This window comes from Phyllobates terribilis, unplaced genomic scaffold (assembly GCF_046119375.1).
Source record: "Phyllobates terribilis strain yellow unplaced genomic scaffold, ASM4611937v1 Scaffold_10__3_contigs__length_209671492, whole genome shotgun sequence".
In the NCBI taxonomy this organism is placed as follows: Eukaryota; Metazoa; Chordata; class Amphibia; order Anura; family Dendrobatidae; genus Phyllobates; species Phyllobates terribilis.
This window is the reverse complement of record NW_027362770.1, coordinates 178,784,761-178,799,015: the sequence shown is the minus strand read 5'-3', so window position 1 is coordinate 178,799,015 and position 14,255 is coordinate 178,784,761. Positions and strand designations below refer to the sequence as shown.

General features: G+C 44.1%; 1 protein-coding gene across 1 annotated transcript; it reads right to left on the bottom strand.

The window, feature by feature from the left end:
• Positions 1-6,096: 6,096 nt before the first annotated feature.
• LOC141164728 (prostaglandin-E(2) 9-reductase-like) lies at positions 6,097-13,996 on the bottom strand. The gene is made up of 9 exons (XM_073650240.1): positions 13,657-13,996; positions 13,412-13,579; positions 13,053-13,169; positions 12,845-12,922; positions 12,058-12,180; positions 11,865-11,974; positions 11,480-11,645; positions 7,042-7,121; positions 6,097-6,339 (listed from the first exon to the last, which is right to left on the bottom strand). Exons 1-9 carry the CDS (start codon positions 13,741-13,743, stop codon positions 6,297-6,299), a joined length of 972 nt encoding a protein of 323 aa, XP_073506341.1. The 5' UTR covers positions 13,744-13,996; the 3' UTR covers positions 6,097-6,296.
• Positions 13,997-14,255: the final 259 nt, after the last annotated feature.

The window sequence follows — 14,255 nt, the reverse complement described above, 5'->3', positions numbered from 1 at the left end:
TTAGGGTTGTTATTTTTATCAAAAGTAAAAAAAAAAAATAAAAAAAGATGACGATATGGCGACTAGTGTTGAGCGCAAGTGCTCGCTACTTGAGTTTGCATGGTGTGCTCAGGTATGCACTGAGTATCGTGGGTGCTCGTGTGACATGCTCGAGTCTCCGCCCCATATGATTCGCGGCCAAAAAAACCTTGCGGGGATTGCCTGCCATGCACGACCGATCCCCGTATGTTTTATTTGGGGTGTCTAATAACCGTGAAACATGCGGGCGGGGACTCGAGCATTTCACTTGAGCACAGGTGATACATGGTGCATACCCGAGTACCCGATGCAAACTCAAGTAGCGAGCACTTGCGCTCAAGACTAATGACAACTTATTCAATATGATGACCTAATGTTATCAAATTCTGTGTCGTACCTCTAGGTTCAAAATGTTCACTATACCCCTTGATAAAATCCTTGAGGGGTGTAGTTTCCAAAATGGCGTCACTTGTGGGGGGTTTCAACTATTTAGGCACATCAGGGGCTCTCCAAACGCGACTTGGCTCTCTATCCCAGCCGATTTTGCGTTCAAAAATTCACCCAGTGCTCCTTCCCTTTTGAACTTTGCCGTGCGCCCAAACACTGTATTTTCCCCACATATGGGGTATTGGCGTACTCAGGAGAAATTGCTCAACAGTTTTAGGGGTCCATTTTCTCCTCTTACCCTTGTGAAAATAAAAAAATTGGGGCTAAAACATCATTTTTGTGGAAAACGTTTTTTTATTTTCACGGCTCTATGTTATAAACTTCTGTAAAGGACTTGGGGGTTCAAGATGCTCACCACACATCTAGATAAGTTCCCTGAGGGGTCTAGTTTCCAAAATGGTGTCACTTGTGGGGGGGTTCTACTGTTTAGGCACATCAGGGGCCACATCCGCTAATTATTCAAGCAAATTTTACAATCAAAAAGTCAAATCGCGCTCCTTCCCTTCCGAACCCTGCCGTGCGCCCAAACAGTGGTTTTCCCCCACATATGGGGTATCTGCTAACTCAGGATAAATTGCACAACAAACTGCATAGTGCAATTTCTTCTGTTACCCTTATGAAAATGCATAAGTGGGGGCTGAAAAACATTTTTGTGGGAAAAATGTGAAAATTTTATTTTACGGCTCAATGTTATAAACTTCTGTGAAGCACCTGGGGGTTCGAGGTGCTCACCACACATCTAGATAAGTTCCCTGAGGGGTCTAGTTTCCAAAATGGTGTCACTTGTGGGAGGTTTCCACTGTTTAGGCACATCAGGGGCTCCCCAAATGCGACATGGCGTCTGCTAATTATTCAAGCAAATTTTACATTCAAAAAGTCAAATGGCGCTCCTTCCCTTCCGAACCCTGCCGTGCGCCCAAACAGTGGTTTTCCCCCACATATGGGGTATCTGCTTACTCAGGAGAAATTGCAAAACAAATTTTTGGGTCCATTTTTTCCTGTTACCCCTGCGAAAATAAAAACAATTGGATCTAAAGTAACATTTTTGTGAAAAAAGTTAAATGTTAATTTTTTTTCTTCCACATTCCAAAAATTCCTTTTGAGCACCTTGAGGGGTGCAGTTTTTAGAATGGTGTCACTTTTGGGTATTTTCTCTCATAAAGACCCCTCAAAGTGACTTTAAATATGATGTGGTCCCTAAAAAAATGGTTTTGTAAATTTTGTTGGAAAAATGAGAAATCGCTGGTCAACTTTTAACCCTTATAGCTCCCCAATAAAAAAAAATGTTGGTTCCACAATTGTGCTGATGTAAAGTAGATATGTGGGAAATGTTATTTATTAACTCTTTTGTGTGACATATCTCTCTGATTTAAGGGCATAAAAATTCAAATTTTAAAAATTGCAAAATTTTCTAAATTTTCGCCAAATTTCCGTTTTTTTCACAAATAAACGCAAGTGATATCGAAGAAATTTTACCACAATCATGAAGTACAATATGTCACGAAAAAACAGTCTCAGAATCCGTGGGATCCATTGAAGCGTTCCAGAGTAATTACTTCATAAAGTGACAGTCGTCAGAATTGTAAAAATTGGCCTGGTCATTAACGTGCAAACCACCTTGGGTTGTAAAGGGGTTAATAAACTAAAAGAGTGCTTCATGTCTGCTCCAGTTCTGATTCAGCCTGATCTTCAGAAACTGTTTATTGTAGAGGTGGATGCCTTAGAGGTTGGGGTGGAGGCTATTTTATCCCAAGGTCCCAAAACCCTGACTAATTTATGGCCATGTGCAATTTTTTCTAGGAAATTTTCGTCTGCTGAGCAAAACTATGATGTTGGAAATCGTGAGCTGCTTGCTGTAAAGTTGGCTTTTGAAGAATGGAGGCATTTTTTTGTGGGAGCTATTCATCAGGTCACGGTCTTCTAAAAGTTTAACCCCTAGACAGGCCACTTTTTCTAGATTCAATTTTTCCATCACGTTCAGAACAGGTTCTAAGAACACTCTGTCACGCAGCCTTGAGTCTGTTTCTCCTCCAGAACCTCCTAAGGGTATAGTAATTCCGATGGCGTCCTCAGAATTGGAGGCTGAGATTCGCAAAGTGCAGTCGTCGGCTCCTTCCGCTACTCCTGGATCTAAATTATTTGTGCCTTTGTATTTAAGATTACGTTTGTTGCAAGAGTTTCATGACTCTATTTTGAGTGGTCACCCCGGGTCACTGCTACTCAGAAGGCTATATGTACGCGCTAAAGTTTGTCATAACCGGCCGGCCGGGAAATTGGCTCCTTTGCCTATTCCAGAAAGACAGTGGACTCATTTGACCATGGATTTCATAACTGATTTGCCTTTGTCTTGTGGGAAAACCGTTATTTGGGTGGTGGTTGTAGTAAACAAGCTCATTTTGTTCCGTTATCAGCGTTACCTAATGCTGAGACGCTTTCCCGGTTATTTATCAATCATGTGGTAAGACTGCATGGCATTCCCTTGAACATTGTATCCGATAGGGGGGTGCAATTTGTCTCCAAATTCTGGAGATCGTTTTGTAAAAGATTAGGGATTGACCTATCATTTTCCTCTGCTTATCATCTTGAAACGGTCAGACAGAGAGGACCCATCAGTCATTGAAGCAAATTCTTAGATGCTTCATTGCGGCTCAGCAGGAGGACTGGTCCTCATTCTTACGTCTTTAACAGTCAGGTTAACCAATCTACTGGAACCTCACCTTTTTTTTGCAATTATGGTTTTCATCCTCATTTTGGTGAATTCTCAAGAATGAGTTCTGGTTGTTCAGGAGTAGAGGTTGTCATACAGAAACTTGGGGATGTCTGGAGGGAGGTTCAGAAGAATATTGGGGTAGCCCAGCATCGCCAGAAACGGAAGGCAGATAGGAAACGTTCAGGGGGACCCATATTCAAAGTTGGTGATAAGGTATGGCTTTCTTCCAAAAATATTAAATTGAAAGTGCCATCAGCAAAGTTGGGTCCTAAGTTTATTGGTCCGTATGAGATTTTGGAGGTAGTTAACTCAGTGGCCTTCAGATTAAAACTCCCTCCGTCTTTCTGCATTCCAAATGTATTCCATAAATCTCTGCTAAAAGAGTTTGTCCCTTCTGTTTTGTCTCCTTCATCTCCACCTCCGCCAGTTTCCGTCAATGACAGTTTGGAGTTTGAAGTACAAAAGGTTGTTGATTCTCGGGAATTCCCTCCAATACCTCATTAATTTGTGAGGTTGCAGACCAGAGGAGCGATCCTGGGTCCCTGCTCGAGACCTAAACGCCGATCGTGTAGTCAAGGCCTTCCATCGGAGGTTTCATGGGAAACCTGGGGGTCCGGTGGCCCCCCATTGAAAGAGGGGGTACTGTCACGATTCCTGCATTCTGTGTGGAATTGCTATGCTGTCCTATTGAACTGGTTCTTGTTGTGTTTTGATGGACTGCTTGGCTGTCCAATCCTGTGAGTGGCAAGTCAGGCTCTCGGTGCTTTAATTGACAGCTCGGCTGCCCAATCTTTGACTGGGATTTGCAGGGCAGTCTCCAGGTGTTCCATGTTCTGGAGATTGACCAAGCTATTTTACTGAGCTGACTGCCCCTGTTCCCTGCCAGACATAGTTTATGCTTCCTGATGAGTGTTTGCCTCATTCTGTTGTTCTGATCTTCTGATGCCTAACCCTGGACTGTGACCTGACTTACCGATTTGTCTTTTCCCTTGATATCTACGGGCTCTCTTGATATTGACCCTGGTTTGTGACCTGACTTACACATCTGTCTTTTCCCTTGGTATGTACAGGCTCTCTTGGTATTGACCTCGGAACGTCTGACTATCCGCCTCACGGTCACTCCGTGAGTTAGTGACTAGCGTCACAGCTACTAAGACGGTTAGCACGGACGATGCCATCATCAGCATCACTATTACAGCTACTAAGATGGTTAGCACGGACGATGCCATCATCAGCATCACTATTGCGGTCATTTACATGCTGGAGCACACTTTGAATAGTCTGAAGGAGGAGGTGGTAGTCCCAGAGGAAGAGGAGGAAGCAGACGAGGATGCAGAAAGGATAACAATATCTCTAAGTTCGGGACTGTCATCACACAGGCGGGTGCCATGAGAGGGTGGTTTATAGCGATCGAGGGGGGTTCATGGTACCAGACAAACTGTTAGTGAAGGTGCAGGAGCTGAGGAACAAATGGAGGTGATGAGGAGGAAGAGGTGATGGGCACACAACAGTCAGGAGATGAAGAGGATAATGATCCCCTCTCTGCTGTCTGTGGTTGTCGGGAGGGGATGGTGGAAGCAATCTTGAGTGTTATCCCGCCACCAACACACCATGGACTTGGACCTCATGGAAGCACCCGACACATGAGCGCCTTCTTGCTGCACTATCTGCAACATGATGCCTGTATTGTTAGGATTAGAAATTGCGCTGACTTCTCGGTTGCCACTCTGTTTGGTCCACGGTACAAGAGTAAATTTTGCAATATGCTTCCCCCACCCTGGAAAGGGACGCACACAAGGTGGTTTTCCCCAAGACAGCAGTGAGGCACACAGTGTGCATCGCAGCTGTCGAGTGGTCAAAGTATTAGCAGCAGCAGCAGTGTAAGTGGCAGAAGCAATTTCTGAAAGTCATTTCACACATTTTTTAGACCAGCTCGTGCACCAGCAGAACAGAGTACAAGTCTGACACATAGTGAACGACCGGAGAGGATAGTTCAAGAGTATCTCAAGCTCAATATCAATGCCATCAGGGGGAATTTGGACCCTTTTCCATTTTGGTCTTCAAAAATAGAAGAGTGGCCTGAGATTGTCTGTCTCGCCTTGAAGGTTTTATCATGCCTGGCAGCCAGCGTTTTCTCAGAACATGTCTTCAGCGCTGCTGGTGGTGTTCTGATGGACAAGCGCATCTGGCTGTCCCCTGAAAGTGTAGACCACCTAACTTTCATCAAGATGAACAAGTCATGGATCTCCAATGACTTTTGCACCCCAGTCGCAGACTGTGCAGACTAGGTGATGGTGTAGTTTTTAGTGTGCTGCATTGATCTCGCGTAGTTGCAGTCTGTGACATCTTTGTTGTCACTTCTGTGCCTGTTGCTGCTGCAGATGTGACTGCTGACTGCTGCTGTACCATTATAAAATTTCAACTGTGGGTCTATTGATGCCACTTTTCCTGCTGTCTGCCCCTAATTTTTGGAAATGTTTGGACTCCAAGTTGGGTCTCTTTCACGTGTGTTGCCTGAATTTGGCAGGTCTCTCAGAACACCAGGCCTACACCTGTCACTCATCCACCTGTTACTGATCAATGTTTAAGCTAGAAATGGTGGTCCAAGCCCTGTCCCAGGCCCTGTTCCATGCATCCATGCTGCGCAATTATGCTATTTGTACTCCGGGTTAATTGAGGCCACTTTTCCAGGTGTCTACTCCTAATTTAAGCTGTTTTGGCAGCTTTTGGGCCCCCGGGAAGGTGTTGTCTTTGGGTTTTGTTTTACCTCCCATTGAATTCAATGGGGTTCGGATATGTTCAACGAACTGTTCAGCGAATTGTTTAGTGAATATCGGGAAGTTCAACAAACCTTGAAAGGTTCGCTCTTCTTTAGTTACGTGCGCCCCCGTAATTTTCATTTTGACTCCACAACACATTGGTTAAAATAAAGATAGAACTGTCATACCCTTTATTGCTTTTTTTCTGGTGGGTCGCAACATACAGTATATTTCCCGTACTCATGTATTTTAGCTTTAGTGGTTCCTTTATTGCATTTGCACCATCTAGATATTTTCCCATACTCTATGTAGATAAGTCAGAGAATATTTTTATGGCCCCCGCACTGCAAAATAGATGTGTTTTAGTATTCTTCATTGAATGGAAATTTCGGGTGATCTTTCCACCTGCAAAATCAGAAAGAATAAAGTTAATAACGTTGTATACAAATCAATCACATACAGAACACTGTATACACATCACTCACACACCAAACACATGCCTTATGCATGTATATCATTTTGACATGATGTACACATGGCATCACACCAGCGTAGTTAATCAAAAGCCGCACAGGGAATCCCAATAGATAAGACATTCGCGAGCCTCCCGTCTGACCAATGGATTGTTGTCCCGCAAATCAATCTAAATATCTCAAGAGTCTGCAGTTCATATCACAACCACCGGGTGGCCATACATACCCACCTAGCATACACATCTCGTGACATTGTGCTGCAAAATCATATTTTTATTTTTCCGAGCTATTAATCTTGCACCACACATTTAATTAAATGTCGAGCCGAGAGCAAAAATGAGAAAGGACAAATCTGAATTTTGCAGACAGATTTTTTTCCACGGGTCCATGACGTCCTTTTTCATTACATAAGGTATCTGGCACAAGCCCTTGTACTTTTCACAATCACAAAAGATGTCCTCATTACTGTAGAAGCTTCTCCTGGTTGCAGGGAGGAATGGAGGAACGCCAAAAACTTCCTCTCCTTGTCCCTTCTTTTTCCCCCCTCGCCCTACTTTCTCCTGAACTTTTTATTTATTTCCATAGACCAATGCAGGCGATATATGTTGGTATTATTAGGCTCTTCTTCACTTACTTGTGATCCACGTAGCGTCTGTTTCGGTTCAGTCCATTCAGTGTTTTCATTTCCTCCTCGTTCAACTGGAATTTAAAAACCTAAAATTGCAATCATCAAAGATAGAAGTCAACTTTTCCGAATGCCTAAAGGATCATTAAAATGTCACAATTCTTAAAATATGGCGAGAAACTACCATGCTGCCCTACAGTTACAGTTCTCCATTGAACTCTATCAGCACCAAGTGTCTGATCTCAGTAATGGGAAAATTTGTAATTCTAGGGAAGAGCTAGAGGAAAATACAGACATGCTAAGGATTTGCTAGAGAAACACACAGACATTCTGAGGAGCTAGAGGCAGACACAGACATTCTAGGGAGGAGCTAGAGGAAGACACAGACATTCTAGGGAGGAGCTAGAGACAGACACAGACATTCTAGGGAGGAGCTAGAGGCAGACACAGACATTCTAGGGAGGAGCCAGAGACAGACACAGACATTCTAGGGAGGAGCTAGAGGCAGACACAGACATTCTAGGGAGGAGCTAGAGGCAGACACAGACATTCTAGGGAGGAGCTAGAGGAAGACACAGACATTCTAGGGAGGAGCTAGAGGCGGACACAGACATTCTAGGGAGGAGCTAGAGACAGACACAGACATTCTAGGGAGGAGCTAGAGGCAGACACAGACATTCTAGGGAGGAGCTAGAGGCAGACACAGACATTCTAGGGGGGAGCTAGAGACAGACACAGACATTCTAGGGAGGAGCTAGAGGCAGACACAGACATTCTAGGGAGGAGCTAGAGGCAGACACAGACATTCCAGGGAGGAGCTAGAGGCAGACACAGACATTCTAGGGAGGAGCTAGAGGCAGACACAGACATTCTAGCGAGGAGCTAGAGACAGACACAGACATTCTAGGGAGGAGCTAGAGGCAGACACAGACATTCTAGGGAGGAGCTAGAGGAAGACACAGACATTCTAGGGAGGAGATAGAGGCAGAAACAGACACTCAAGGGAGGAGCTAGAGGTATACACAGACATTCTATGGTGCAGCTACAGCAGGGATGTCAAACTCAAAATACACAGAGGGCCAAAATTAAAAAAAATCGACAAAGATGTGGGCCAACCAGTGTACCGTATAATGGGCCCGACATAGTGCTCCATACAGAATAATGGTCCCATATAGGGTTAGTGGTTCTGGTGTAGCAGGCCAAATAAAACCACCCTGCAGGCCAGATTTGGCCCACGGGCCAGAGTTTGACACGTGTGAGCTAAAGGAACACAGACATTCTGATAAAGAGGTAGAGGCAAACACAGACATTCTAGGGAGGAGCTAGAGACAGACACAGACATTCTAGGGAGGAGCTAGAGGAAGACACAGACATTCTAGGGAGGAGCTAGAGGCAGATACAGACATTCTAGGGAGGAGCTAGAGGAAGACACAGACATTCTAGGGAGGAGCTAGAGGCAGAGACAGGCATTCTAGGGAGGAGCTAGAGACAGACACAGACATTCTAGGGAGGAGCTAGAGGCAAACACAGACATTCTAGGGAGGAGCTAGAGGAACACACAGACATTCTAGGGAGGAGCTAGAGGCAAACACAGACATTCTAGGGAGGAGCTAGAGACAGACACAGACATTCTAGGGAGGAGCTAGAGGAAGACACAGACATTCTAGGGGGGAGCTAGAGACAGACACAGACATTCTAGGGAGGAGCTAGAGGCAGATACAGACATTCTAGGGAGGAGCTAGAGGAAGACACAGACATTCTAGGGAGGAGCTAGAGGCAGAGACAGGCATTCTAGGGAGGAGCTAGAGGAAGACACAGACATTCTAGGGAGGAGCTAGAGGCAAACACAGACATTCTAGGGAGGAGCTAGAGGAACACACAGACATTCTAGGGAGGGGCTAGAGGCAAACACAGACATTCTAGGGAGGAGCAAGAGGCCAACACAGACATTCTAGGGAGGAGCTAGAGGAAGACACAGACATTCTAGGGAGGAGCTAGAGGAAGACAGACATTCTAGGGAGGAGCTAGAGGCAAACACAGACATTCTAGGGAGGAGCTAGAGGAACACACAGACATTCTAGGGAGGGGCTAGAGGCAAACACAGACATTTTAGGGAGGAGCAAGAGGCAGACATTGAAATCCTAGGGAGGAGCTAAAGGCCGACACAGTCATTCTAGGGAAGATCTAGAGGAAAACACAGACATTCTAGGGAGGAGCTGGAGGACGACACAGAGATTCTAGGGAGGAGCTAGAAGAAAACACAGACATTATAGGGAGGAGCTAGAGGCAGACACAGACATTCTAGGGAGGAGCTAGAGGCAGACACATAAATTCTAGGGAGGAGCTAGAGGCAAACACAGACATTCTAGGGAGGAGCAAGAGGCAGACACTGAAATTCTAGGGAGGAGCTAGAGGCAGACACAGTCATTCTAGAGAGGAGCTATAGGCAGACACAGACATTCTAGGGAGTAGCAAGAGGCAGACACAGACATTCTACGGAGATGCTAGACGTGGACACAGACATTCAAGGGAGGAGCTAGAAGTGAACACAGACATTTTAGGGAGGAGCTAGGGGAATACACAGACATTCTAGGGAGGAGCTAGAGGCAGACACAGACATTCTAGGGAGGAGCTAGAGACAGATACAGACATTCTAGAGATGAGCTAGAGGCAGACACACATTCTACTGAGGAGCTAGAAGCAGACACAGAGATTCTAGGGAGGAGCTAGCGGAACACACAGACATTCTAGGGAGGAGCTAGAGGAAGACACAGATATTCCGCTGCAAGTTCTCCTGAAATTACATTTACAGTTTTCCATAGAACTTAATCAGCACCAACTTTCAACTCTTATTTCAGTAATGAGAAAATCTGTAATTCATTAAACACAGATTTTACTTGAGAATTGAGAATTTTGAGAATGAAAGATCAGTCCAACAGGAGAAAGAAGCAGATTTCTATAACAAGACATATTACAAAGTTTCTTATTTTTGATCATACTATTCATTTCAGAAAAAAATAATTTACTCTTTAATAAATTAGTTCCCCTTGTAAAATAAAAACACCTTGTCCTCACCTCCCGAACTGGGATGTCACTTGAGCTGTCTGTTTGGCTGCAGGGCTCACATGACTTAACAATGTCACGTGACCCCCGGGAGACATGGCTACAATATTGATATGTAGGAGGTGAGAATATGGTATTATTATTTTGTAAGAGGAACTACATTTAAAAAGTAATTGTCCATGCAGTATATGTATACAGTTGTGCTCAAAAGTTTACATACCCCGGCAGAATTTTTGCTTTCTTGGCTTTGTTTCAGAGAATATGAATGATAACAAAAAAACTTTTTCTCCACTCATGGTTATTGGTTGGGTGAAGCCATTTATTGTCAAACTACTGTGTTTTCTCTTTTTAAATCTTAATGACAACCAAAAACATCCAAATGACCCTGAGCAAAAGTTAACATACCCCAGTTCTTAATACCGTGTATTAAAGCAAAAATTCTGCCAGGGAATGTAAACGTTTGAGTACAACTGTACATGTGGGGAAAATAAGTATTTGATACACTGCCGATTTTGCAAGTTGTACACCTACGCTAAACACAAAAAGCAAAGTCACACTAAGAAGAATTAGAATTCCCCCAAAATTCAAGAAAAAACACAGCAAAAAAGGGCAGCAATGTTTACCTGCTGTGACAGAGTCACTGGTATTATATGCGAGGGGAGGTATGTGTAACTCAGGATGCTCTTCTGTTTGAGCTGACACCTACTGAATTTCTGCCAGCATATTATATGCTGGGGGTTAACTCTTTTAAAGGGTCTGGTTTTATGGGAATAAAGTAGAGATGGGAGGGAAGTCATTCCCCATACCTCCACCTCAGGGTGTGGCTGGGAAGCTTTAAATGTTCAGTCATAGTTTTTTCTCGGTGGTGTGTTTGGAGAGGCAAGGTCTCCAAACTGGACAGCCATAGCTCAGGAAGGAACTGGAGGCTGGACATAACCTGTGTGGGCGAACCGCACACACACATATGGACTGTGCTATTGTTTATCTTTAGTTTTGTTGTTTTGCCAGTAAGGCCGTGTTTATATTTCCTGGCGTTGCAGGGCTTTATGCCATATAATAAAGCCTGCAGAGAAAACCCGGTTCCTGAGTCTACTTCCCGGAAGCACTACCAGGGTGCAGCAAACCCACATAAAAATGGCAGCTACACAGGTGCAAAATACTGATAAGGCAATCACTCACAACCTACCATTTCATGGAGGGGGTGACAGCTTAGTATTTGAATTGCACACAAAAAGGCTTGTATAGGGTGTTGTTCACACTTGGGTAGTGCACAGTATCCGGCTTACAGCCTATTAGTTACGCCCATACTCAAAGATGGAGACATGTTGTAGTAACTCTCTTCACTGGACCACCTTCTAACTTCTCAAGATCCTGATTCTCCTACCTCAAGATTCTGCTTGATCCTTTCGGGTTTAAAACTCTTAGCTAGAACCACTATCCCTCTCTGCAGCATGTGTCGCATTGCCACCTGGGCAGGAGTTCGGCCAAGTTTTTTTGCAATTGCGTTGAGCACAGGGTCCTCCAGCAGGATTGGAGTAGTCTGGTCAATCCTGAAAGAGTGAAGATACAACAAAGATAATCGTAGACTGCAGGCTTAACTAAAGAGGCTAAACTAAAGACGATGTGGTGCCTCCTCGTTCTGTTTTAGCATGAAGCCAAGGATTGGAGAAAAAGGCTACAAACATTTGGTCAGCAGACATAGATGTGACTATGGATTGATCAATTCTCAGAGATTATTTCCTTCAAGGAGGTGATATGTCACTTCTTACCAGTTCACATCACGGGTAGAGCCCAACACCCCAAATCCCACAAGGACTATGTTGTGCGACTTGCAGAACTCCAGGAGTTTGGACTGATTCAAGTAGATGTGACACTCAACCTGAAAATGGACAAAACGTCTCTCATGTATGGGGGGGTGGCACAGAGTAGAGATCCTGGGGAGGCAGAATATTTGTTCATTACCTGATTGCAAACAGGTTTGTATCTCAGTCCCGGCATATTAAGAATAAGCTCCAGTTGTTTATGGTTGAAGTTGGAGACGCCTATAGATCTGACCAGCCCGGCTTCTTTACAATCCTCCATAGCCTAAAAGTAAAAAAAAGAAATGTGTCGCCCATTGCTGAATCATAAGAAGAGTGAGGGATTGAAAATTCCCAATTGTGTATACGGCCCCTATGCAAACCTATCTGTCTCCATGGCTACAGACTACAAACACTAGTCGGATCACAGATCCTTTTGTCTGTCACTACTTCTTGCTAACATATATTCATTCGATTTAAAGGAAGTTAGAAACAGACGGAAGGGAACATGACTGTAGGATCAGACCAAAGAGAGTTTGCTGGATATTCTGTTACCATGGAAACACATAGGCATTTAAAGGAGTTGTAAACACAAAACGGTGGAATATTTTTTAATAAAGGCTGTTTACAAAATTCCTTCATTTTTCATTTTCAGCTGCTTTGGAACAGAAGCAAATGGACTGTAAATATGAGAATAGGCTACCAGTCTATATGTATCTATACAGGGTTCATTCTTATATGCTAAAAAACACAGTAACACGGGCATTAAACATTTGATTTTGGCATGTAAGGGGGTGAAATCATCACTCAAGTAGAAATAAACCAATACAAGAGCCACTAGTACTGATGTCACCGGTGTTAAATAGGAGGTCTAGGTGGCTTCAAAGACAGGTTGATTCCTTTACAAAGTTTAGGTCCCTGTTTTAGGATTTGAGGGTAGGTCTCCATACCTTCCAGGTGTCTCGAATATCAGTATTGTGATAAATCACTTTTCCATTTTCATCTGTCGGAAATAAATCATCACCGGGCTTAAAAACGAGAGAAAGAAAGTCATCAAAATTCAGTAGACCAGGAGAAAAGCTGGACCCGTCCTCCAGCCTTCCAGAAAATTTATGCTGTGACCTTGTTATAAAATGTTGTCGGGGATCATATACAGACCTTCAATTCGACGGGAGTGTGAATAATATAGAGATCTAAGTAATCCAGATGTAGGTTCTTCAAGGACTTCTCAAGAGCAGGACGGACCAACTCCGGGGACTGATAGGTGCTCCACAGCTAAAAGAGTAGAAAACCCCAACAATTTTAATTACATTATAGGCTATTTGGGGTCTGTGGAATGGAGGATTATTGATAAGAACGCCAACATTGGAACAATGAAGTGGCCATTAATGGTTGCCACCTGGCATCTGTTGTTTGTATAAAAGACCAAGATAATGGCTGAAGAAGACAACTCAACTAATATTGCAAGCTTTACCAATACCAGTGCCTCAATATGGAAAGATTATCAATGCCATTACCTTGGTAGTGCAGAAAACGTCTTCTCTCTTAACCGTCCCATCCGCGATCTTCGCATTAATCGCTCGGCCGACCTCAACTTCATTGCCGTATACAAATGCAGAGTCGATGTGTTGATACCCAACCTCAAGAGCGACCTCCACAGACTCCTCCACCATAGACTTGGGGAACTATAAACAATGTCATAAAATAATGATACTTAGCATTTCATGACTGAACTGGCGGTCCTAGACTTGTAGCCACCCACCTCCTCGGGGGCATAAGTGCCCAGTCCAACCACCGGTATCTTATGCCCATCATTCAGTGTAATTCGGGAATGTTTTGTCAGCGCCATAATGCTGATAGTAGCTCAGATCTGTCCTCAGGTTGCTCCAGATAGTGTTGAGTTGCCCAGCAGCTCGGCTCTACCCTTTGGAGCTCACGGAGAAAACTCCAGCTATATTCAGTTCTCTATGTTTGCAAAGTGGGCTGGAAAGGGTGTGGAATCATAGCGTTTAGAAAAAGCAGATTGGTGTGCCAACATTCCAGCGTGACGCACTCTTAAAATACGTCCACTGTACTCTACCACTTTCAACTGTGCAGAAATTACGATGGGACAGGGAGACATCTGCAGACAAATGAGCATTTTGCTCAATCGTCAAATGAATTGTGACATGTTTACAAAGTCCATTGTGTGGGATGGAGGGTTTTTTCTGAGCGGTCATGTGTTGATTATCAGCCAGTGATAGAAGGAGCAGGCAAACAGGGGGTGAGGGTTGTTTGGCAGGTGCCACATGGTGATTGACTATGGTTAGGAAACTATGACGGGTCTAGACGGCTGGTTTGAGTGGGGCACGTATCTTACAG

Bases quoted from the DNA above. Each gene is read 5' to 3' on its own strand.
- LOC141164728 (XM_073650240.1), bottom strand. From the start codon at position 13,743: ATGGCGCTGACAAAACATTCCCGAATTACACTGAATGATGGGCATAAG. The intron at 11,975-12,057 runs GTAATGAACAAA...GTCCATTTTCAG, and splicing joins ACAAACCTGTTTGCAATCAG to GTTGAGTGTCACATCTACTT. The intron at 6,340-7,041 runs GTAAGTGAAGAA...CTGATTTTGCAG, and splicing joins AGACGCTACGTGGATCACAA to GTGGAAAGATCACCCGAAAT.